Source organism: Coenobita brevimanus, chromosome 77 (genome assembly GCF_032717465.1).
Source record: "Coenobita brevimanus isolate Jiangsu-jjx chromosome 77, ASM3271746v2, whole genome shotgun sequence".
NCBI lineage: Eukaryota > Metazoa > Arthropoda > Malacostraca > Decapoda > Coenobitidae > Coenobita > Coenobita brevimanus.
Genome location: NC_137030.1, coordinates 1,829,398 through 1,854,403, shown reverse-complemented (window position 1 = coordinate 1,854,403; position 25,006 = coordinate 1,829,398). Strand labels below are relative to the sequence as shown.

The 25,006-nt window shown below is 39.6% G+C and overlaps 2 protein-coding genes across 2 annotated transcripts in view; both read right to left on the bottom strand.

Annotated features, from left to right (window-relative positions):
• Nucleotides 1-10,634, bottom strand: part of LOC145408421 (uncharacterized) — a 138,776-nt gene extending 128,142 nt beyond the window's left edge. The window contains exon 1 of the mRNA XM_080279150.1: nucleotides 10,546-10,634. The gene's annotated coding sequence lies outside the window, so the exon portion shown is untranslated. The remainder of the gene's footprint in view (nucleotides 1-10,545) is intronic.
• Nucleotides 1-23,699, bottom strand: part of LOC145408420 (SPRY domain-containing SOCS box protein 3-like) — a 39,776-nt gene extending 16,077 nt beyond the window's left edge. Inside the window, exons 1-6 of the mRNA XM_080279148.1 lie at nucleotides 23,596-23,699; nucleotides 21,573-21,678; nucleotides 19,357-19,456; nucleotides 19,077-19,205; nucleotides 18,022-18,262; nucleotides 17,011-17,403 (exon numbers count right to left, since the gene is read on the bottom strand). Of these exons, the coding sequence (XP_080135274.1) occupies nucleotides 17,011-17,403; nucleotides 18,022-18,262; nucleotides 19,077-19,205; nucleotides 19,357-19,456; nucleotides 21,573-21,678; nucleotides 23,596-23,699 (1,073 nt within the window). The remainder of the gene's footprint in view (nucleotides 1-17,010; nucleotides 17,404-18,021; nucleotides 18,263-19,076; nucleotides 19,206-19,356; nucleotides 19,457-21,572; nucleotides 21,679-23,595) is intronic.
• Between the last annotated feature and the right edge of the window lie 1,307 nt (nucleotides 23,700-25,006).

Here is a 25,006-nt window from a genome sequence, read left to right as displayed (position 1 = left end):
ACACACACAAACATACATGAAAACAAACATCTCATACACAAAAAAAAACTCATGGCATGCAAACACTCCTCTCTCTCTCTCTCTCTCTCTCTCTCTCACACACACACACACACACACACACACAACAAGTACTGTTTGTTATTGAAAGGGATAAGAAGTGTTGAAAAGCTTCGTACACTAAAAGCTATCGCACTGCTGTACTCTCTCTTTCTCTCTCGTTAGTATTCAGTGGGAAAACATTGCTTAATCTGAACCTAGAATTACCTTTGAATTATTGTACATCAGGTTATAGGTCAATATTCTCGTCGGTTATGGAAGCTCCCTAACACCTTTTCCTATGCGATTTATTGAATATAGCTTGTTAATATTTTTGTGTACTTTATTTATACAGAGTATGAAGACACTGGAAGGATTTATGTAACACCTTTAGGACAGTAAAGAGTAATAAACAAACTAAATCGCGAATGAAAAGGTGTTTGAGAGCTTCCTTAACAGTCAAGGATGAACCAACACTTCACACTTAAATTAAATGCGGTGCCAAAATAAGTTAACATATAATTTCTTAAACTTGTGTGTACAGAATGATTCTCTCCTCTCTCTCTCTCTCTGATACACCTGCCCACATTGTCCAACACAACGTTATTATTCAAGCGTATGGTAGGGTGTTCATAAAAATCCTGCCACCAGTCCAAAGGGTTCACGTTCAAATGAATCAGAGGCTGCTACAACACTACTACTACAACTGCTATTACTACAACTACTATTACTACTACAACTACTACTATTCCTACAACTACTAGGCTACTACCTTTTCTTCTATTACGACTATTTTTTTTGCTACTACTACTACTATTACTACAACTACTACTACTATTACTACTACTGGCTGTTACCTTGTACTTTGTGGTGGCCACTATCGACTCTGACGTCATCAATAAGGGCAATGACGTATAAATAACTGCTAAACGTTATTGATATTCGACTAAGCACAATTTAAAACAGCAAACGTAAACAAGAACACGCCAAGTATGACGTCATAACCACACCCATTACGTCACCAGCAGCAAGTCGCGCGCCAGAATCAATGGCGTCAAAAAAATTGTATCAGCGACGTCACAACATGGCGACCGTGACGAAACAGTGACGTGTCAACATGGCTGGGGTATAACGATGACGTCACAACATGGCCGCCGTGACGAAGCAGAGACGTCGCAACATGACGGCCGCGCGTCTTGTTGGAAAAAGGTTAGAGGGATATTTTTCGGCTCCCACGTGCACTGTTGTATGTCAAGATGTTTTTGATGTGAAATCACTACACCAAATGGACAGAAAAATGAAAAAAAGCTGATAGATAAATAGTACCAATGTAAAACAAATAAATATGAAGGTAGACACTTGAAGAATGACAATGAGGTATGAAAAGGGATGATACCGAGAAGGATATATCAAGATAGGTGGGGTGATGCAGATTAGACAGAAAGGAATGACAGACAAAGGTATAAATGAGGAGATAGAAGTATATATGACTGACTGATAGACATATAAATAAATATGAAGATAGGTGGGGGGACGCTGATTAGTACCGGTATATCGGTATATATATAAAGCCTTTGTGGTTGATATACAGCAGATACAGATAGTTAAACAGACCGTCTGACAGACATATGGAAGCTTGTGGTATATTCATGAACACTTTTAAATACTACACGACAGCCGAGATACGGTAAAGAGGCAGAAAGACAGACATATAGACAGACAAATTAATATATATAGACAAACTGACAGATTATAGAAATACACTGACAGATACAGATTAGACAGAAATATATATATAAATACTGTTATAGCAGACTCGACAAGAAACACTCCCATTAACTTTCCTACCATCAGTAATTAACAGCCTTAAAAAAATAAAAATAAAAATAAAAATACTGCCCCCTTCAAAATCGAACCTGAATCCCTTAGCACAAGTTAGTTCTGGCCTAGTGACCCATATTTTACCTCCCCCGGCATTCCTTTACTAACACCTGTGCCCCTCCCAGTGCACCTGTGTACACTGCTCACACCTGTACAACCTCACATTTGTACACACACCCAGACACCTGTACGCTCTCTCTCTCTCTCTCTTGTCTGTGTATCTATTTCTCTCTCTCTCACTATCTATCTCGTCTATCTATTTTTTTTTCTCTCGGGCAGCTCCACCTCCCTATCATATCAATGCCACCATGTGAAGGCGACCCTCTCCAGCACCTATCCATACTCCACCCACAATTTCCGGGTTCACTTCTCATGCCGATCAGGACCAGTGGACACATTCTTTACCCTCAACGTGGTCGTACCTTGGAGTAAACTATGCACCCGGATGTGAAGACACGTTTGTAACACACACACTCTCTCTCTCTGTCTCTCTCTCTCTCTCTGTAATCATGTCCCAAGGCTGAACCAATTGGGGCTAAAAAGTCAGCAAATAAACACATCAGAATAGTTTACATTACCCATCAATACGAAATTTATACCAAAAACACGGTTCTAAAAAAAGTAAATAAATAAATAAATACGGTAAATTAAAAAAAAAAAAAAATTACAGGTATCTTTTCCCTCATCATCATACGCACTTCTTATAACGTATTTTTTTTTTTTTACAATTATCCTTATTCTGCCTGTGATGCATTTTTAAATTTGGCAGTTAACATTCCCTTCAAGAACCTCTTCTGTACGAGATATCAATCATGCGAGGAATAAACTCGTAAGGAGATGAATGGAGGACACCTGTAATCTGGGGAACGGATTTTTTTTTTACTTAATGTTCTTCCTTTCCTCCTGTAATCTGGGGAACGGATTTTTTTTTTACTTAATGTTCTTCCTTTCCTCCTGTAATCTGGGGAACGGATTTTTTTTTTTACTTAATGTTCTTCTTTCCTCTGTTTATCATGTAAAAAACAGTAAAAAGAATAAATAAACTAATACATCATCATATTGAAAGGATCAATGGCTAATTTTTCTAAGGCCATATTCTAACATTCACGGTATTTTCTTCCATGGTACAATACTGAACTCTCTTCCACAGAACTGTTTTCTGTTCCACAGTACTGTTTTCTGTTCCACAGTACTGTATCCTGTTCCACAGTACTGTATTCTGTTCCACAGTACTGTATTTGTTCCACAGTACTGTATTTTGTTCCACAGTGCTGTATTTGTTCCACAGTACTGTATTTTGTTCCACAGTGCTGTATTTGTTCCACAGTACTGTATTTTGCTCCACTGTACTGTACCGTATTTTGTTCCCCAGTACTGTATTTTGTTCCACAGTACCATATTTTCTTCCACAATACTGTATTTTCTTCCACAGTACTGTATTTTGTTCCACAGTACTGTATTGTTCCACAGTACTGTATTTTGTTCCATAGTACTGTATTTTGTTCCACAGTACTGTATTGTTCCACAGTACTGTATTTTCTTCCACAATACTGTATTTTGTTCCACAGTACTGTATTTTGTTCCACAGTACTGTATTGTTCCACAGTACTGTATTTTGTTCCATAGTACTGTATTTTGTTCCACAGTACTGTATTGTTCCACAGTACTGTATTTTGTTCCACAGTACTGTATTGTTCCACAGTACTGTATTTTGTTCCACAGTACTGTATTCTGTTCCACAGTACCGGTACTGTATTGTTCCACAGTACTGTATTTTGTTCCACAGTACTGTATTCTGTTCCACAGTACCGGTACTGTATTGTTCCACAGTACTGTATTTTGTTCCGCAGTACTGTATTCTGTTCCACAGTACTGTATTTTGTTCCACAGTACTGTATTCTGTTCCACTGTACTGTATTTTGTTCCACAGTACTGTATTTTGTTCCACAGTACTGTGTTTTGTTCCACAGTACTGTATTCTGTTCCACAGTACCGGTACTGTATTGTTCCACAGTACTGTATTTTGTTCCACAACACTGTATTTTGTTCCGCAGTACTGTATTTTGTTCCGCAGTACTGTATTTTGTTCTGCAGTACTGTATTTTGTTCCACAGTACTGTATTTTGTTCCACAATACTGTATTTTGTTCCACAATACTGTATTTTGTTCCACAGTACTGTATTTTGTTCCACAATACTGTATTTTGTTCCACAGTACTGTATTTTGTTCCGCAGTACTGTATTTTGTTCCGCAGTACTGTATTTTGTTCCGCAGTACTGTATTTTGTTCCACAGTACCGTCTATTGTTCCACAGTACAGCACTGTATTCCAGCCATCAGCAGATGGTTTTATACTGCTGTGTGAGTCATAGGAGCCTGATTATTCATATCATCATCATTAACCTCCCACAAGCATTATCTCATTATCATCACTCATCTTAAAACTGAATATGGACATTATTTTAAAGACAGATCCGCAATATGAGTATTCGCCATACAGGAAACCAATGATACAAGAATGGGCAATTCAGACCCAAAGTCGGTGATGCACGCAGGGTCAGTAAACCTAACTCCATTTTCCCCATGAGTTATTTGCTCCATTATGAGGGTTTCGCGATCCCTTTTTCTTAATCTGTTATGCAAATTTCCGCTATCCTGTCACTCCTTCAGTAACATATCCCACTTGTATGACGGGACCTGCCTGTACATTCAACCACCACATAAATTATATTTTGAAATCACTTGCAGCCTTAAAGATGACTGCTTTTATCTGGAGATTATCTTTCTTGCTGGAACATAACCTTGACGTCAAGCAATTTTCACCTACAGTATCATCGTAGTTTTCAGGAACATATCTAGTGTTTCATGAGGAATTAGCGTTTTGCAAGGAAAAAACTAGTAATGGAAGGGGTTGTCACATCAAGACCCTGATTTAACCCGATGACCCCATTGCCAAAAGATACATACCGTCCTCAACCGCCTCCCAGTATTCAAAAGTAGGATGGTGGACTACCTAAGAATAGCAGCTTCATCCTGTCACCAGATTCATGTCTGGATGAGCCTGGGGCCACAACAACAACAGCATGGAGAATATAAAGTCAGGGTATTCTAGTAACACACAGACTAACAAACCAGTCAAAAGTGGACATATAAGTGACTAAATTACCGGGTTCTCTCATCAACTATGGACAAACATCTCTATCTATCATCTACATACCTATCTATCTACATCTTTATCTATCATCTCCCTATCTATTTATCTATCTACCTATACCCAGAGGCCTTAATCCAGAATGGGGTGGCTACAAACAAACTGCCTCCATGCCACCCTGTCCACCACCATTAGACTGTCTCTCCACCTCCCTCACTCATCTACCTCTCCACCCCATCCATCCATCTCATCCTTGGTCTCCCCCTTCACCTTCCCTCTCCACCTCACTCACACACACTCTCCTAGTCAATCTCTCATTCTCTCCACCAGCCATAAAATTTCTTAATTTCCCAACCTGTTTGACTCCCAGGGACATAATGACAAACCGGCCGGGACGCTGGGACACGAACTGAGAATCATGGCTGTCTTGGTCAAGTCAGGATGTATGGTTTGCCTATTCATATTTTCTTCTTGCTACTGTTTAATACTTTATATGGAAGAGTCTGTAAGTACTGTGTGGGTTTATGAAGGCTATATTTAACCCCTCCAGTTCAAAAAGTCGCTACAAAGCTGAATAATACAGTATTAAGTAAAGATAGTAACTGTAGTGTCTGTCTATCTATCTATCTATCTAGTCATCTATCTATAACCTGGCCCCTTAATTCCAGAAGAGGTGGCCACAAACTGCCTCCATACCATTCTGTCTTCAATCATTAGGCTGCCCTCTCCCCAACTCACATTCCCACTCATATACAGTGCTGCCAAACTGTCATTAAAATTGCCCTCAAAGGAGTGCTATAAAGTCACAAACCATAAAAACCTTTGGGTAAATCACTAAATATTACTGTAGGCTAAAGCTGCTCAAATATTACCAGAATTAAGTAAAAATCGTCAATAAAATACTGCTAAAAGAAAATAAGTACTGTATGTGAGATCTAACAGTAAAGTGAGTAAACTTGCACCCCTACTCATACCCCTCCCCATCCGATCCCTCCATCTTATTCTCAGTCTCCCCCTTCTGTTTTCCCCTCTCATACTGGATCATGTGGGTGAGCTTACCAATATGCTAACAGTACTAAAACAAGTATGATGCTTAGTTGTTACCATATACAGTATCAGTAGCTACCTGAACAGAATAATTAAGCTCTGATTTATCTGCAGACAACCACTGCTTTATAACAGCTAAGTCTTTGTTACAATTTACTGCACCTCTTTTATGTCCTATTTCAGAAAAGTCTAGAGCAGAAAAAAAAATAAAATAATATAAAATAAAAATAAAATAAAATAATAATAATGAACTAATAAATAAATAAATAAATAAATAAATAATATTAATAATAATATGGAAAAAAAAAAAATACTGTATTAAAGTTCCATTGCTACCTTGCTACAAGCTCTGACATATGTAAACACACACACACACAAATCAGCTTCACATGTGCCATTCTTCCTACAGACACTTCTTCCAAATTTGCAATCTTAAAAAAAAAGAAAGAAAAAAAAGTCTATTAAAGTTCACTGCCACCTAAAAAATGACACACACATACACACAAATCACGTTCACATGTGCCATTCTTCCTACAGACACTCCTTCCCATTCTGCGATCTTATCATCATGAGGAAGGGTAATTGTGGCTGCTATTCTATTTACCAGCAGAAGGTCTAAAGCTGCAGCAGACCTAATATGAACCTACATTGATACAGACCAAACTACTGTGCTTCCCATGATGGCATTAGGCTGCTACACCAATGTTATCATCATCACTGTTATCATTATTCATTATCACCATCACTGGCACCACCATTATTATTATTATCACCATTATCATCACTAACATTACTATCATCATCATTAACATCATCTTTATCATTATCATCATCATCATCATTAACACTGCCATCATCACCATCACCATTATTATCATCATCACCATCATCATTATCATCATCATCATGCCAACCTATTTTCCCAGTTAAGGATGAGGTGAGGTAGGGTCCAGAGAACAAGAAAACCTGATACAAAGCATTAAATAATTACAATACAGTACGGTAATAATTAAGAAGACAAAAAAAAACAAAAATCAACCTCGAGCAGATCAAACCTACACATGATCATTACTCCAAAATGATTAAAACACACACACACACACACACACACTGACAGAGCATGGACATGAACAGTGCATCATGAATCTGGGGGTTTATCACCAAATCTGTGGCCTCAAAATGTCAGCACATCATACATGTTATAAATAGGCAGCAGCTACTTTGCCAAAATGTTAACCAATTCAGAGTGAGGCATCTCTTTTAAGCTGCACCGAATCACATGGTAGGTAGCCAGAACAGTACCAGTAGTAGCAGTTATGTTGTTTTTACTTTTTCTTGGAGGGAACAATTTTGCAGGCTTCTGGCCTTTGGTTCCTTCTTCCTTGCATTAAAAAAAAAAAAAAAAAAAAAAAAAAAAAAAAGTAAAATATAACCTTGTTTCTTCTTCCTTGCATTAAAAAAAAAAAAATGTAACCTAACACTCAGCTGAACGTGAATCCAGTGGACAGCAGGTGGTAAATGCCATTCCCTGCCACTCCCCACCATCCTCCTTTAAGGGGTTAGGAGCAAGTTAAGGGACACTAGTACAGTATTGCCAGGCAGTGGAACCATACAGCAATATTCGTAACACCATGTAAAAGTGTCCCTGAATGTGAACCAGATAGCAGGAATACGATCATTTCAGTCGGTCACTCCTAAAGATCTTGGTTCGTATTCTCGTTGCTAAGGCCTCTTCCTAGCACCTATTCCATAGTGATATATTTTTGGACATAGCCAGTTAATATAATCTTGTATATTGTTTAGGAAGTGTATGGTGATACTGGAATGTCTTAAGTATCACAGAAGAGAAGAGAAAGGTGTAGTAAGCAAAATAAATAGCTTAGAAAGAGGGGTTATGGAGCTTCCTCACCCAACGAGAATACAGGCCCTTTGTTGTGGTCAACCTAAAGGACACTTAGCAAGGTGCGTGGGGTAATGAAGTGTGTTGCGGAGTGAGGAGTGGCACTAGAGTGAAAAGAAGAGAATACAGTTTGTTACATTACTGTGTTAAGAGAGTGAGGTGTAAGAGGAGAGTGTGTTGCAGTGTGAAAAGCAGCATTACCGAGAATGGATGACAGCAATGTTTATGAGTTGCCTTTTGTGTCATGAGACAGAGGTGTAAGAGATGAAAAAGTGCATCATGGTGAGTGGGGTGGCATTACAGTAAGGGCAGAATCTGTTGCTCAGTTAACAGATTAAAATTCCACATCATTTAAACATCATGATGAGTTACAAATTAGGTACAGTACTTTCACAATTTCAACTTTCATCTTGAGCAGAACCCCAAGAAGAAAACAGGCTACTTTAACCTCTACATGGCAACTAGTATGAGACTACTGGGTACTTGCTTTCTTTTAGTTTATTTATGTATTTTTTTAAAGCTTTTACATTTTCTAAGAATCATTACTGGTATACTCATCTCATTCTGTTCATTAAATTTGTGGAGTGATGTTGGAAAGGCTTGGCTTTATACAGTGACACCAATATAACTGGTCAATTAGGCTGCAAAGTTTTACATACATCCCTCAACTCACTCACTATCCACCAAAAGGAGGATGGAGGATTGCAGCACAGGGGTAACTACAGCCTTCAGTCCAATGGGTTCATGTCAAGGTTAGTCTGGGTCAACAATAACAACAACAACATAACTCTTGGGCATATGCTGAAATGGCTTTTCCTAGAGGTACACAAACATCATTATCATTAAAATCATTATGATATTTCTTCCTAGCCTCCTACAATGAATATAAGGAAGTTATAATTACATCAACAAAGAAAAACATGGATACTGGTATGTTCAACAACTAACAACTACTTAACATCAAAATAAGTACCAGTACTACTTCACTTATATACTGCAGCTATCACTTTAGAAAAAAATATACCAGGTATATATATACTCAAGTAATCATCTAGTAAACTGTGCGGTACGGTGCTACATCTGTACTTTACTAAGGTAGCAATGCAGTAACTAAAATCAACCAGTTATTTTTTCAACATCATTAGTCCCCAGTGGTAGATCCGGGTTAGGTTAGGTTATTTCTTGAGCTGGTTTTGCCTCAAGTTCTCCCAGTTTCTCTATACTGCAGGACCTGCCAATACTGTATAGTCTACAATGGCCATATGAACACAACAATCGCTGCACCATTAGCCTAATCTTCCCCAGTCTATCTTTTCCCAACCTACAACAAATATTTTCTCAGACTCATCTCTAAATGATTCTTGGTTCTCATTTATAAGACACCTGGAGAAATGAATCTGCAGCTTCACCAAACATTTTTATAAACAATTCATTCATTGCCAGACGCCATGTATCCCAGACAGGATGGCCAAGGGCTTAGAGTTAATTGTTTTACAGGGAGGGGCACTAATCCTCCACCAACCCCACTTGACGTAGGGATGCCAACAGCATCTGGTGTTCCCAGGCGGTCACCCATCCAAGTACTAACCAGACCCAACGTTGCTTAAACAGGCAAAAATTGACCCTTCTGAAAATATCAAATCCCAATCTCTCAATAGAAACAAATAACTCTTCCAATTAGCATTACAGGTGTACCACAAAAAGAACGGAGTAAATCTGCAGTTTCGGACAATAAAGGTTATTCTGATTATTTTTCATAACTAACCTGAGTAACCTAGCCTAATTAAACTAACCAACTAATCTACCCTAATCTCACCTAATTTAACCTAACCTAATCTAACTAGCCGGGGGTGCACCTATTTGAAACTGCAATAATACTAAGAATGCTGGTATGGTAACTTATTGGTTCCTAAGTAGGCTATGTCGTATCTGTATAACTACTAACTTGATTGAACATGTTACTTTATACTTAATGCTGTATCACACCCTCATATCTCTTAAGCTTAATTAAAATAGTGAAAGCTCACTCTGTTTTCTCTGTAAACTTACTACCATGTATTTCAAACAAATGGCAACCCCGGATGCTCAAAGTCATCCCAAAATATTTATCATGTTTAATTAAGAATCAACAATCCCAATTTATGATGTCAAAAAGATATATTATTGCACTGACACTGTTAAAAGCTAGTCCTTCGCGCCTAGATATCCTCCCTTGGGTAAAAACTGAACATTAAATCTTCCATAGTTCACGTAGTTGTCAACCTGTCATTCATCTCCCGAAAATCCACAAAACATATGACTTGGATGCGATCTCAGGCGTGACAATTCTAGGATGTAAATTTTTCACTATAAAAGGCTCCTGCAATGTCCATCCAGTTGCAAAGAGCCTCCTGGATAGCAAATTTGGGAATATCCAGTAAATTTGGGGACAGCCAAGGTCCGATAAACTGTAAATTTCTCCTGTCCATCTCGCCTCCATATTTGGACAAAATGCCTGGGAGTCGTGTAAAACTGTGAGAATAATGGCCTACCTTTCACTGTTTGTTGAGAATCGAGTGGTCTCCAATTTATTTCCTCTGGTGCCTCGTAGTGCCAAAATAAACACAGAAATCACACCAGCCACCACCTCTCACTGCGCTATGTTTACAAATGAGGTGGCGGCATCTGTTGGGGGGCGGCCGCACTACACACTTTTATTATGGTTGAAATTTAAATGGCCAGCGATTTCCTTGGGGATGTGGATATCACATTGACCATTGTGATTCGTGTTCTCGGGGAAGCCTGAGACCTCACAAAAACAGATTATCCACCCTAATGACCCTTGTGTCGTGGAAAGGCATAAAACGTAAGCCTTCCCACGATTTGAATGATCACATCCCCACTGGAGTAGTATGAGAAGTATGGGTACCAAAACAAAGAATCGTTGATCATCGTTAAGTAGTGATGCACACTGTCACTGCAGTCTTACATGTCATGCTTTCTACTCTCTCCCATACAGATACAGATTATGTACCGGGCTGTACCGATGGCTTTTTGCCACACCTGTAGCCTACCTTACAATGCATCACATTAATTTTACTGATAATATAACCCTCATTGTTTTATGGAGTATTTTATTGTCATAGTACAGTATATATTCAAAGCTGTAAAATAATCTTAACTACTGTACTTTAATTTCTGTTGCTGTACAGAATGAGACAATATGACAAATATTTACAGCAGAGAGAATATTATTTCTCTGATATTCACACACTTTAATCTACTATCAACTAATGGGAGACTTTCTGAAATGATGGAATAATAAAGACTAAAACACACACACACACACATGGTGCCCCGCTATGTAATTTTTTTCAGGAATAAAATGTTAATAATAACAGCCAATCCCATTTTCTCCTGTGGATAGGTTACCCCATTTTATCCAGCTGTGGATATGTTACTGCAGCACAGTACACTCAAGGGTGGATGACCAGCCTACTTCCCTTGGTGGCATTACATAACCTAAAAGCCCACAGTCACCTCTTAGCGACAAAACCTATGGAAATGATCAATCAGTAGACTTCAAGCAATATGCTTAATGAAGTAATAATGTCAGAGTCAAGTAACAGTGTCACAAAAATTCTATCTATCCATCTATTGCCACATACCTTAATCCCACAGGGGGTGACCACAAAAAAGTCACCCTCTCACCTGCCATTTCACTGCCCTTCTCTCAACTTACATCCTCCTCTCACATCTCTCTCTACTCCATCCCTCCATCTCATCCTGCACATTAGTATTTACGGTCACTTTAGGGGCTTACATGATCCAGCACACAGCCAACTCCTAGCTACGTCGCCCTCTGCTACACGAAATGAACAGACCTTGACTTTGGCTCTCGGTTATTTTGTTATTTTATCTTGGAGGGAACAATCTTGCAGGCTTTTGGCATTCGGTTCCTTCCTATTTACATAAATAATTAATATAAAATAAATATTAAGATGTGGAAATATAATAAAACCTGAGAGAGATCTTTATTCAAGCACATAAATCATACACACACAAAAAATAAAGTACTCTTGTTTACGACATGGGTTTCACATCACAAGCTGCAAAAATAATGTAAATACTCTCTTATACCCAATTACATATATTTCAGTCCATTCTTGCTACCTCCATATGATTTTGTTCCATATACGGCAGACTTTGAAACTGAAAGGGTTCAGTATACTTGGCCTTAATCTAAGCCTTCAGCACTTAAGTTGAATGAACTTCCTAAATTCAGATGATGTCTTTTCCACTTTATTCTTGCTATTACCAGATGCTTTTATTCACATTACAAAAGGCCTCTCACACTGAAGGGGTTTATCATTACCTTATTTCATCCCTCAAGATCAAACAGTCTTTCCTAAGTTGAATAAAATCGTAAGGAGACGGCAAGAAAAACATGGAAGACATTCCTGGCCCAGTGGACTTACCTGATCAAAAAGCTGAACTGCATGGAGACAGCAAGAATAAGAGAAAAATTTTATTATTGAAATTGTGATAAATTATACCTTAAGATTCTATATCTCTCTCAATCTGGTAGTGCCTATTGTAATCTATTCATACTATCATCAGGTAATTTAGTCGGTTAAGGAGAGAGTTTTTGAGCTGCAGGTGATACATCCATCCATCCATCAACCAATCCTCTGTTGCCCCATGAGAAGTGGAGAAGCCCAGGGTTAGGCAAGTTGGTCCTGTCACTTAAGAGAAGAGTGACCAGCCTCACTCATCCATGAGTGGCATTATGTGAGCAATAAACCCCAACCACCCCTTGGATATAAACCTACAAAGGCTCAATCTGACTGGAGCGCCTTAATTACCCACTTAACCACTAAGTGCCATAATTTGGTTATATAGTTACCACCCAGCATAGTAAATGGTTTCCTGGTGTACAGGAAACCATTTGGCTTGTTGCTCAGTGTAGAGTCACCCATAGGCAGAAGGAAGAGGAAAGACAGAGGAGGGAATGTAAAGTCACCCGTAGGCAACCTTCATTAACTCTTTCACACCTCTCATTTGGAAAAATCTCTCCTAACCTGAATAATGTCCACTGGTGATAGGAGAACAGTATACAAAATATGTTCTCAGGTTGAAAGAATTAACAACAGCACACAACAAAAAAATAAATACATAAAATAAAATACAATAGACATACTGCTATCTGTTTTATGACAAATAAAAAAGTTAATCCTATATTACCCCTTATGAGGTGTAGGAACCCAAGGCAAGGCCTCTTTAGTTTGGTACATTTAAGGGTACATGACCAGGCTACTTCCCTTGATGGCATTACATGACCCATAAACCCCCAGTCACCTCTTGGGGATTGAACCTTTGTTGTCAATCCAAATGGGGCATTCTAACCATTATACCATCATGACAAATATAAAAACACTGTAAATACAAGATTATCAGTTTTATAACACATCAATACTTTACACAAAAGGCTTAAGTCTTCTCTTCCAGCCAATGTCAGATTACTTCATTTGGCTGAGTGAGTCATAGGAGCCTGAGTTAATGTGTCCAACAAAACTTCCAATGGTACTTTATAAATCAGGATAGTGGTCATGCTGGAGAGGGATGCATTCAAGTGGTGGCACTGATATTGCTAGGTAGCTCCACTGCCTGATCAAACAGATCTCCCTTATTTCCCTACCTATCCCCCGTAAGTGTGATGCTGGACTAAAGGAAATAAGGAACTTTAGCTTGCAGTTCCAAGTTTCTCACCCAGAGGAACCTGAGACCACCACAACATCAATACTATATACTTATTCATGTACTACCCCAAACTAAAGTTAAGGCACACTTGCATACTACAATGTATATAGATAAACAGATTTGCTTTTCAACCTACTGATGCTTTCTTTGTTAAATTTTCATCAATGCTAATGATATTTCACTTCAGGCAGTCCTCTCATAGAGAACAAGCATCACAATATTATACCCAACTTCTTCAGTTAGGACACTTTCTCCTGAATTCAATAAAATTCCCTGGAAGTAAGAAAAATAAAAGAAAGATATTGTACCAAAAGTTAAAATAAAAATTCTCCTCAAATACACCCTATAAAAACAGTGAGAAATTAACTGTAACCACAACCTTTGGATTACATCTTTAAAACTACAATACCTTATAAATAAAAAAATGCTGCTCACTATGTACAGAATCATTAGCTGAAGTGGAAGTGGTGCTAGTGGCTTCCCTTTTCAATAGAACATGTGTGAGAAGTGTTAAGCTGTACTGGAGTGAGCCTTGAACATTGAATGAAAAGGATATACAGTACACAGATTAACAAGCAATGAAATGAACGCCGAGGTAGGTAAGTAAAGAATCACTGAATGACAGAGCTGAGAACTGTGTACAGAGAAATAACTAGCTTCCCACTGCCATCTGAAGGGGTGGTCACAAACAAATCACCTGTATGTCACACTGTCCCCTGCCATTTCACCGCCCTCCCCCCCAATGTACACCCCCCAGTCTCTCATATACCCCTACACTCCATCCTTCCACATCATCCTCAGTCTCTCCCTCCCTCTCCCCCTCCATTTCACTCACACACACTATATCCAGATGATCATTACATTCATCTTAGGACAGAATAATCAAACTGGAGGGGCAAGATGCAGTCTTCTTCAACATCACTACTATGCTTCTTATTAAGCTAAATAAGTCAGGTAAAAAAAAAAGAAAGAGATGAAAAGAAAAAAAAAAAAGGGGGTTGCCAGCAGAAGTTTATATGAAATCAAGAAAAAAAAAAAAAAGTTACTTAGTGACTAGAGTCTTGAGATAAGTACAATGCAGGCAGGAAGTTAAAGGAATCTGATGTTTACATTCTGCATTATCACAGATGGTATGTGGTGTATACGTATAAAAATACTGTACATATATACTGTATTCAACTATAATTACAGCAAAATGATAGTATCATCTCAACCATTCACACATTTTGTGCTTCTTGGATGATTAATATTCAGCACTACGTACTGACCAGCACATTCAGCCACAAGAAGATGCATACACAGGAAGACATATGGTATAAACACAAAAAAATATAGCATACTGGTGACAAATGTTTTTATAACATAAATGAGGAGTAACAACTCAGGATGCTCATTATACTTTCCTTTCTCACTGGTGTTTTGACCAGTGTTATAAATCAGTCTGCCATGGAAGGACTCGAGGTGTATACTTCTCTAGGTGTATACAGTAATCCCTCGATTATCCAACGTAACAGAGCCAAAGGCATGCCAGGGTAACGGTTCCATCCAGATAATGGACTTCTTCCCAACCCCCATTTGTTTATAACCTAACTTTGAAAGCCATTGTAAAAGGCCACTTCAGCACATCATACAACACTTGTTCCTGTTGTTTAACACTACTCTATCTGAGTAGACCTATAAACCACAGCCAAGCAATTACCATGGTCAAAAAGACCCATCAACCACAGACAAGCAATCACCACTGCAGGGCCAAACCTGGTCGTGGGTAAAAAAAAAAAAAAAAAAAAAAAAAAGGCTATACAAGAAAATCCAGTGGGCACACAAAACATAGTGGCAGAATGGAATAAAATCATGGTATAGTACAGTACGCTAGAATAAAATCAAAGTCAACACTCACGATTCGACCATCTCACATCAATCTCACCCAGGATCCTCCACTTCTCCAGAGTCATCACTACCCTCTTCCTTTTCCCTGGTGGACGGGAAATCATCACACACCCTAGGAAGAGGCATGCAAGGAACAGCAAGTCCTGAAGCAGGAAGGGAACAACCACAAAAGCCACAACGTGCACCACCATAACAACTGTCCGCGAGATGTTTGCTACACTGTTGCCGCGCGGGAAATGAGAACAACTGAGGAGGTCTCTAGTGATCAGTGGATGAATTACCCAGCCAGACAGGGCGGTGCAACTGGGCTATTCCCGCCCGGCCAGGCGCAAAAATGTTCATGTGACCATAATTTCTGATCAGACAAAAGCATTTTGTCTGGATATTATGAAAAAATGTACGAATAATGGTTTTGAACAGCCAGATCACAGCATCCTAGTAATGGAATGTCCAAGTAATGGCCATCCAGATAATAAGAGAGATTGCTGTACTTTTCCTGTGGCTGACTGCACCTGAATAACTATCTTCTCAGTACCATCTGAAGAAAATTTACAACTGACAAAATACAATGAACACCCCATCCCTGCTACTGTGTGTTTCAGACACTTAGATTTTTTTTATGTATTCGTCACCTTGAGGAAGATACTTGCGTCTCTCCTTCTGCTTGCACACTGGAGCATATTCTATGAGGCACTGGGGACTCTTTAACATCTCATTCTTAGCACACTACACCTCAAAATCCTCTTGTATGGTATAATGCAAACTGTGCTGATTATGATACAAACTGCATACAAGGTATTGTTAAAATACAGTATGTTACAGAAGTAATGCAACACATCCTCCTATACCACTTACGACGCAGCCTATTGACTCAATAATACTGTATAGTATCAATAACACTGCCTTGTCATATGTAGCATAAACTACCATGTATCTTTGTTATTAAATTAAAACAAAACTGCTGATTAAAATAATTCTTAATGACAGGCTATAGAAATAAGCTTTCATAATTGTACCTTCTCCCTCCCCCCCCCCAATAAAAAAGAAAGAAAAAAAAATCATTCATCACTGCCCAATCAGGAGTGCAGGGACCTGGAGCTATGCAACCCTGTCCTGAAATTTATAATGAGCGTGAACAGTTGTTTAGATTAAGCAGCCCAACCCCAGGCCCCGGCACTGCTTATAGGATAATACTGGATATGATGAGGGATGGCTAGATGAATGGCTTTTTTTTCTTCTTTCTTTTTTTCTCCTCCATTTATACACTTAGGAAAACATTTCTATGGCATGTCATCAACCATTACTCTTATCTGCAATTTTGTTTTACATTTAATAAAGATCACTGCCACAAAACCCTACTGTTTAGTTACCTTCTCTTGCGCTTTCTTTCCCTTGCTTTCATTTTCTTGGTGGCTTCTGGGAAAATCTCATCATCACTACTGCTAATATATCCAATCTCTCTCTTTCTCATGAACCTGAAGACCTTCTCATGAGGACACAGTTCATCCCTGCTGTTTTTGTCGCACTGACATGAGCGCCTCTTGATACGACGCTTCCCCTTCCTGCGCTTGATGGGAGAGAATGATTTAAGCGGCTCAAATGGATCAGCAAGTCGCAGGACCTTTGGAGGGACTAACTCCTTCATCATTACATCCCTGCGCCAGGACTGGGCTCGGGTGCATGGCTTCTTGATTCTGAAGTCCTCTGCAAACCACGGATACAGCCGACTGCACACCCTTACAAGTCCTGGAGGCAGCTTTGACCTGGCAGGAGGATATGAAAATTTTATGATGCAAGACTGATCATATGTGGTACAGATGAGAGCTGAGCATTACATATGTGAAAGAAAAAGGAGGAAGATGAGTGTTTAACAAAGGTACTGTATATGAAGACAAAGTACTGTATCCTGGAGGTGGGTCTGTCATGGCAGCACCACTGGGAGATTTCCAGGTAAGAAGAAGGCCTGATGATGATGATGATGATGATGATGATGATAGCGTCCCTCACTTCCACACTGTTGTTTCATACACCATCCTATAGAGCAATTTAAAACTCTCAATGTTCATTGCACTTTCTAGGTGATTTTACTGATACCTGTTCATGTGTGTTGTCTTCCCCCACCTAAATCAACACCCTAATGGCATTACCTATTTTTACTTCAGTTTCTTATGACTACCAATCTTTAGACAACCAAATAGCCAAATGAATCAACCTTCCAGGTGTCATCATTACCTGTCTGCACCTGCTACCTTCCCCCATGTAAAGCAACACCCATTGGGCTTTTCTGACTTTCCAAGCCAATTTTCCCACTGGACTTCTTGTATCGCTCTTTCATGTACCATACTCCTGAACATTCATAAACACCTTCAAACTCCTGTTACCTGTTTATTGCAGTAGCTTTCCCCCACTCAAAGCAACAACCAGACGGCATCCTACGCTTCCAGCCTGGCTTCTTGGGACTGGCCATCCTGCACTGCTGTTTAATATATGCCACCAAACTCATAAGCTGCAAGGATGGCTCTGAGGTGTGTGCCGAGACCAGCATGTGGACATTCTGGAACTGAGTGAAGCCAAGCACAGGGTACAGGTTTGCTCCCCGAGGTATGTTGGTATAGTAGCAGCCTGGGAAGAGGTAGGAAAATAGAATTATCAATAAATAAATATGTAAATAAATAAAAGAATACTAACACATCACCCTCATCATCACCACCATCCAGATCTCTTTGTGCACCTAAAAGTGAGGATGAGGAAAACAATATTCACTGTTGCTTGCAATGTGGGATGGGATGATGGATGGATGGATGGCTTTAAATGTCTGGATTAAGAAGTCAAGCCCCTGGATCCAATATTCCTGATGGGGTAATAGGATCAGATGGTAAAAAGATATAGGGATGGTAGAGCCGTCCCACATCTTCTCAATCAAGGCGCAGAAACCCACAGCCAGGCTACTGTGGTCCAGTGAATTTATAGGCAGGTGATCAAGCTACTTCCCCTGATAATGATACTAAATAAAAAACCTCCTGTCACCTCTCTGGAACTGGCCCTAAACATGGCATCATTTGGCTATAAGGTTCCACTCACTATGATAATGATGTCCAGTTGCCATTTAGTTTGTCACTCAATGTACAGTTGCCTGAAAGTTGTGCTACATCAAGAGTGTGAATATAAAAACAGAACACACTCAACATATCCAATCCGCAAGGTGTCCTGAAGGTTAAGTGTTGGTGCTGGAAAGGGATGTCAACACGTGGGAGCATTGATATAACCAGGCAGGATAGTCAGACATTCCCTAACTCCTTCCCTATCCCCTGAAAGGAAGATGGTGAACTGCAGGAATAGGTCAACTGCAGCCTACAGTTCACAAAGCTCACATTCAGGTGAATCTGAGGTTGTAACTACAAATACTACTACTATGCATCAAAAACAAGTTGCGTACCTATTAACCTGCTGTTGATGGCAAACATAAGGGTGCCCTGTGTGAGGTCAAGGTGAACTGTGACATGGTCCTTGGGGAAGACACGGTAGTTGTCGTTTATTATCGCTGTGTTGTTGTGGCACAGCCATCCTATGGAATAGATGCACAACTGAAATTTTGAAAATACAAAGGCATACCACTTCCAATATAATTGCAATTGTGTCTCAGGTATCTCTCTTTCACATGCACTCACATGTGCGCACATGCACGCACGCACGCACACCCACACCCACACACTTACCACCACAGGAGAGAGCCCAGGAGTGCTCATCTTTCCCAAGCCGGCACCTAAGATTCCAGTCAAACTCAAAATCGGCCTCCTCTTTCGCCACTCCAATCATCTAAAAAGAATGAATGGTGACAGACTGTCTTCTGATCACTGAACTGGGGTAATTAGAAATTCACATATTCTGTTCCATTAAAATGTTTTCTATCATCTTTTGATCACTGAACTGAGGACACATTGGAAATTAATATAACCAGTACTATTATATATATTCTACCATAATACAGGTAGTTTTATTATATTCAGTTTAGAATCCTACTTTTTTATTTTATGCTTGAAAAGGAATATTTTGGAATTCCCTTCTGCCTTTTTTTAAAACTCTGCATACTGAGGTATTAATCTCTTGAAACCTATCTATCTATTGGCAGATGCCTCACACCTGTAACGAGTGGCCACCTCCATGTCACCCTGTCCAATGCCACTTCACTGCCTTGCTCCCAGCTCACGCCTCCCTCTCCCATATACCTCTCTAGTTCATCCCTCCATCTCATCCTCGGCCTCCCCTCCCTCTCCCCCTCTCCACCTCACTTGCATCTCATTAGTCTCACACTCTCCATCTTCTCCAAATGGCCAAACCACCTCAGTGTATTTCTCCTAAAGCTTTCTACCACATCAACATCCTCACCACAGCGCTCCTTCACTTCCTCATTTGTCAGTCTGTCTCTCCATGTAACTCAGCATGATCCTCTAAAATAACTCACTTCCACTGCTTTCACTCTTGACTTGTGTTCTTCCAACAAGCACAATACTGTCATGCAGTGACTTTTTTACTTCCATGCTCACTTCCCTGTTCCTTATCGTTGCTTTGAAGGAACCAGCAACCTTTCTTCCATGTTGTACCCTTTCAAGCACTTCACCCTCTAAACTTCCATCCTTACTCATCACACTACCCAAGTACTTAAACACACTCACATTTTCCATTTCCTTCTCATCCATCCTCACTGTACATTCAGTGACTTCACTTCTCTCAAAGACCATAACTTTATTCTTCCCTACATTCACCTTTAGATTCCGTTTCTAACACACACTCCCATACTCATTCACCAAGCCTTGCTGTTCCCCATTGTCTTCACTTAACACTACAGTATCATCAGCAAACAACAATGCAGGGAGTTTCCAAACACTGCCCTCTCTCATGAGGGTCAATCCAACATCCACTGCCCTAACTTGTAACTCTTTTATAACCCCATCCATATACTGATTGGATAGCCAGGGGGACATGACACATCCTTGTTTCAATCCAACATTCAGAAAGAAAAATTCACTCAGTTCACTATCGGCACACACTGCAGCCTTCGTACCCTCATACACTCTTCACAGCATTCAACAGCTTTCCATCTACTCCACATATCCTTAATACTTTCCACAGTCCTTGTCTATCCACCCTGTCATTATGCTTTCTTCAAATGCATGAAGGCTGCTTACACATTCTTTCCATCTCTAGAATCTTTTCCAACATAGACCTAAGAAAGAATATCTGATCTACATAACCTCTTCCCTTCCTAAAACCTCCCATTTCTTCTCCAACTAATTCCTCTGTTATTTCCCTAACTCGGTCAATAAGTATCCTCTTGAAACCAATAATGTATCTTATAGTTAATTTTTGCTACAGTATCTTCTTTTGTTAAGACCAGGAGGGACTCTGACCTGGAAAGAGTATCTCCTAACTGAATAACAGTCTGTAGTGGTGGAAAGAACATCAGTTTCTGCTTACACTTCCGTTTGTGAACCCAGAGGACCTCAGTCTATCACTCCCTTTCTTTTGCAGTCCACCATGCTCCTTGCAGGGGGAAGGGAACATGAGGGACATTTGTATAAAGGGGCAATGGAACCACCCAGTTATGTCAGTGTCACAATGGGAAGGTGTCCCTCTCTGGCACCAACAGCAAATGCCATCCAATAAAGCATCTCACAGTGAGGACTTGCTGTACTGTAATGAGAGGTGCTGGTGGCAGGTGCCTTTGTGTGGTGGCAATGAAACAACTGGGCTGCTCCACTGTCTGGTTATACAAATGTCCCTCAACTCCCTCCCTACCCCCCAAAAGGAGGATGGTGGACTGCATGAGACAGACAACTTCAGCCTGCAGTCCACTGGGTTCATGTCCATATGAACTGAGGGCACAAATACAACAAGAACTTTACCAAGATACACATGGAACAGGCCAACTTACCACCTCAGCATTTTCAACATTCTGCACACAGATGGTCCAGCAGTGATACTTGTTCTGGGCCAATGGTTGGTCGCCTCTCACCACCTTCATTAATCTAGTGTCACGCCTGCAAACAATGTCATTCAGCATCAATCATTATACTGTAGTGCATCTGTTCTACCTATCTATTTGTCTACAGCCAGATGCCTTAATCCCACACGGGATGGCCACAAACAAATTGTTTCCATGCTGCCCTGTCCCCTCCCATTTCACTGCCCTCCCCCGAACTTACACTCCCCTCTTTCTTATTAATTGATCAAAATTCCCATAAACATCAACAGCATCAATCATTACACAGTAGTTCATTTGTTCTAACAAGACAAAGATCCTCAAAACAATAACATTAACATCAATCACAACAGTACATTTGTTCTAACCAGATGAAGATCCCTAACCTCATTCAGCTCAGTTGATGGCCATGTAAGCATTGTCAGCCTGGAGGATTGATTTGACTGGTAACCAAGGAAACTCATCCCTACCTCAAGGCTAAAGGTCAAATTTCATGCACTTTAGCATTCATGTTTTGACAGTGACCCAGTTTCAAGAGGTGAAAACAAGCCACCTATATTAATACAGACACACTATAAGTAAAGCAATTGTTCATACACCACAACTTTATCCACACAACTATTACATGGCAAATCAAGTGTAATTGGTTGGTTTGCACACGACAGAACGGTGCCACTCCCATAACCTGAATACTATGTTGTGGCTGTGTGAAATTCAATGCTTCATTATGAGGTATCAATGGGGTCTCCTTAGTTACCTGTCAAACTGACCTTACTATCTGATTACACCTGGCCATCAACCAAGTTGAAACAGGTTAAGGATTTTCAGAAGGTTAAATGCACTATAGTAATGAAACTTCAATGGGCAAGATTTTGTAGTTTAAGGTACTGGAGACACACACACACACACACACACACAAATGAGACAATCATTGCACATCTACTGTAGTTGCAGATACACCAAATCAAATCATATACTGTACATTTTGACAATTAATATAGTTCCTTCATCTTAACTTGGCCCAGACTTTTATCCTTTTTCAGCTTAGTTCATGAAGCTCAGTACACCAGCAGGACAACACTACAGTTCTATATCCTTTCCATGGCACTTCTTTTTAACTAATATAATTTTTAAAGCGCTAGTCTATTGTTACAACCCAGCATTCAAGGTGAAAATGGGAGAAAGGGAATTCCCCCGAGCCAGACCCTGTATTGGATCATATAGCCCCACTAGGTTACTGGAGCGCGCTACCACTCCCGGCACGGCAGTCCCGGGAGAGGCTCGAACTCGCAATCCCCCCCATTATGAGCTTGATGCTTTATCACTGAGCCATCATGCCCCCATTCAAGGTGAAGAGATGACAATTTTAGGTCACTCCTATAAAAAGAGTATAGCATTTACACTTTGAATGTTGTTATTATTATTATTATTATTATTATTATTATCATTATCATTACTGTACCATTAATATTTGAGAGACTTTCTTGCCAGAACCTAACCCTTGTTTCCAGCTGTTTTCACATAACAGTAGTTTTTAGGAAGATATACCAAATACAGTGTTCAAGGAGGAACTGCTGTGCTCCATTCTTATTATGTGGAGAGGATGGAGAAAGCAAGATTAACTAGGACACTGTATGTATGTGAGGCAGAGAGGAGAGGAAGTGTGGGATGAAGACAAGAAGAGATGTGGTGGAGAGGTATATGAGTAAGGGTGATGATTTGGAGGAAGGGTAAGGGTGATGATCTGGAGGGAGGGCAACTTAATAACAGAGAGGTGACATGAAGGCAGTATGTCTGTGGCCACTCTTTCTAAGACTGAGGTATCTTAGTACAGACAAACAGATAAATAAACACAGACAGACAGATCCATACACACAATAGCTAGACAGACAGACTGATGGAACATACACAGAACAGATGGACAGACATACAGATAGGTTACACAGGCATAAGTGATAGACAGAGATATCCTTACCACATACTGTACACTTGAATCTCATGGAGGTTGTCTATAATTCCCCCAGGGAAGTAGTAATACGGTTGTGTTTGGTCCCACGTCCACGCTAGCGGTGGCTCCATCGTGTTCTGGGGCAGGAAACACAGTTCTCATTATATATGTATTTTTTTCATACCTTTCTTTCTTGAAGAATAAGGAAAAAAGTACAATGCTTGTGCTTTTCACTTTTTTACAGATGACATGTGCCTAGCTTGTAGACTAGGCCCACAAAACATAACACACATACTGGAACACTGAACAGCACATGCCACACTAAGTTGCAGACACATCAACAGTGTAGGGAACCCATGGGAAAACCCAATAGGGGCAGCTGCCTACCTGTGGTCAATGGAGCTGCTCGAGTGGGCAGACTGAAGTTGGGCAACAACTAAAACAATAACTCTTTTCATAACCTCTTTGGGAGAATATGGAAAAAACATACTTATGTTTTTGTTTATTACTTTTTTTACCTTTATTTTCTGGGAGGGGAAAAAAAAATAAAAAAATGGAAAAGCAGCCTTTCTTTTTTCTTTCACTATTTTTCAGAGAATATGGAAGAAAGGTCCTTTTGTTTTTCATTTTTTTCTTTATGGGAGAATTTTGGAGTTTTTTAGTTTTTATTTTTTTATTTATTTATTTTTTTTTTTGGTAGACGGGAAAATGTGCTTCTGTTTGTCATTTTTCTTCATTTTCTTTTTGGTGAAAAAAAAATTTCTTACGTTTCTATTTCAGAGAATACTGAAAGAGTCCTTGCTTTTCATATATATATATATATATATATATATATATATATATATATACCGTATATATACAGTATATACTGTACTTTCTTTTTGGGAGAATATGCAAATAAAAGTCCTTCTTTATGACACAAGTCTGTTTTTAGTTGCATATGTCTTTATTATTCAGGTTTTTGTGCTCTTACCATGCTCAGGCTTTGCTGATTGGCAGAACATAAAAGATAACCTAAACTACTGTAACCTCATCCATTCACACATTAAGATATCATGAAGCAGGAGGTACAGTGTTTTAGTGAGGTATGGACAATGCCACTGTTGTTATTTATGATGAAGTAGAGATACTGTAACTTGCATGATGTAGTACTGGTAGTGAGGGGAGATAAACCATATACTGTAATTTATAATGGCTCAAACATGGTTGCATGCATTGGCCCTGGTCACCTAAAGGCAGCTCTCTACACTGCTCAATCCCTGGTAGCCTCCCTATTCAGTCCCTTATCCATGAGGTCACACTCTATAACCTCATCCCAGGTCTTTTTCAGTCAGCTTCTCACAATCCTACTGTACACCCAACTTTCACACTTCTCACTTTCCGCATAAAATGATGAAGTTATACAATTTTTACAACTATGCTTCCAATGACTGGTACA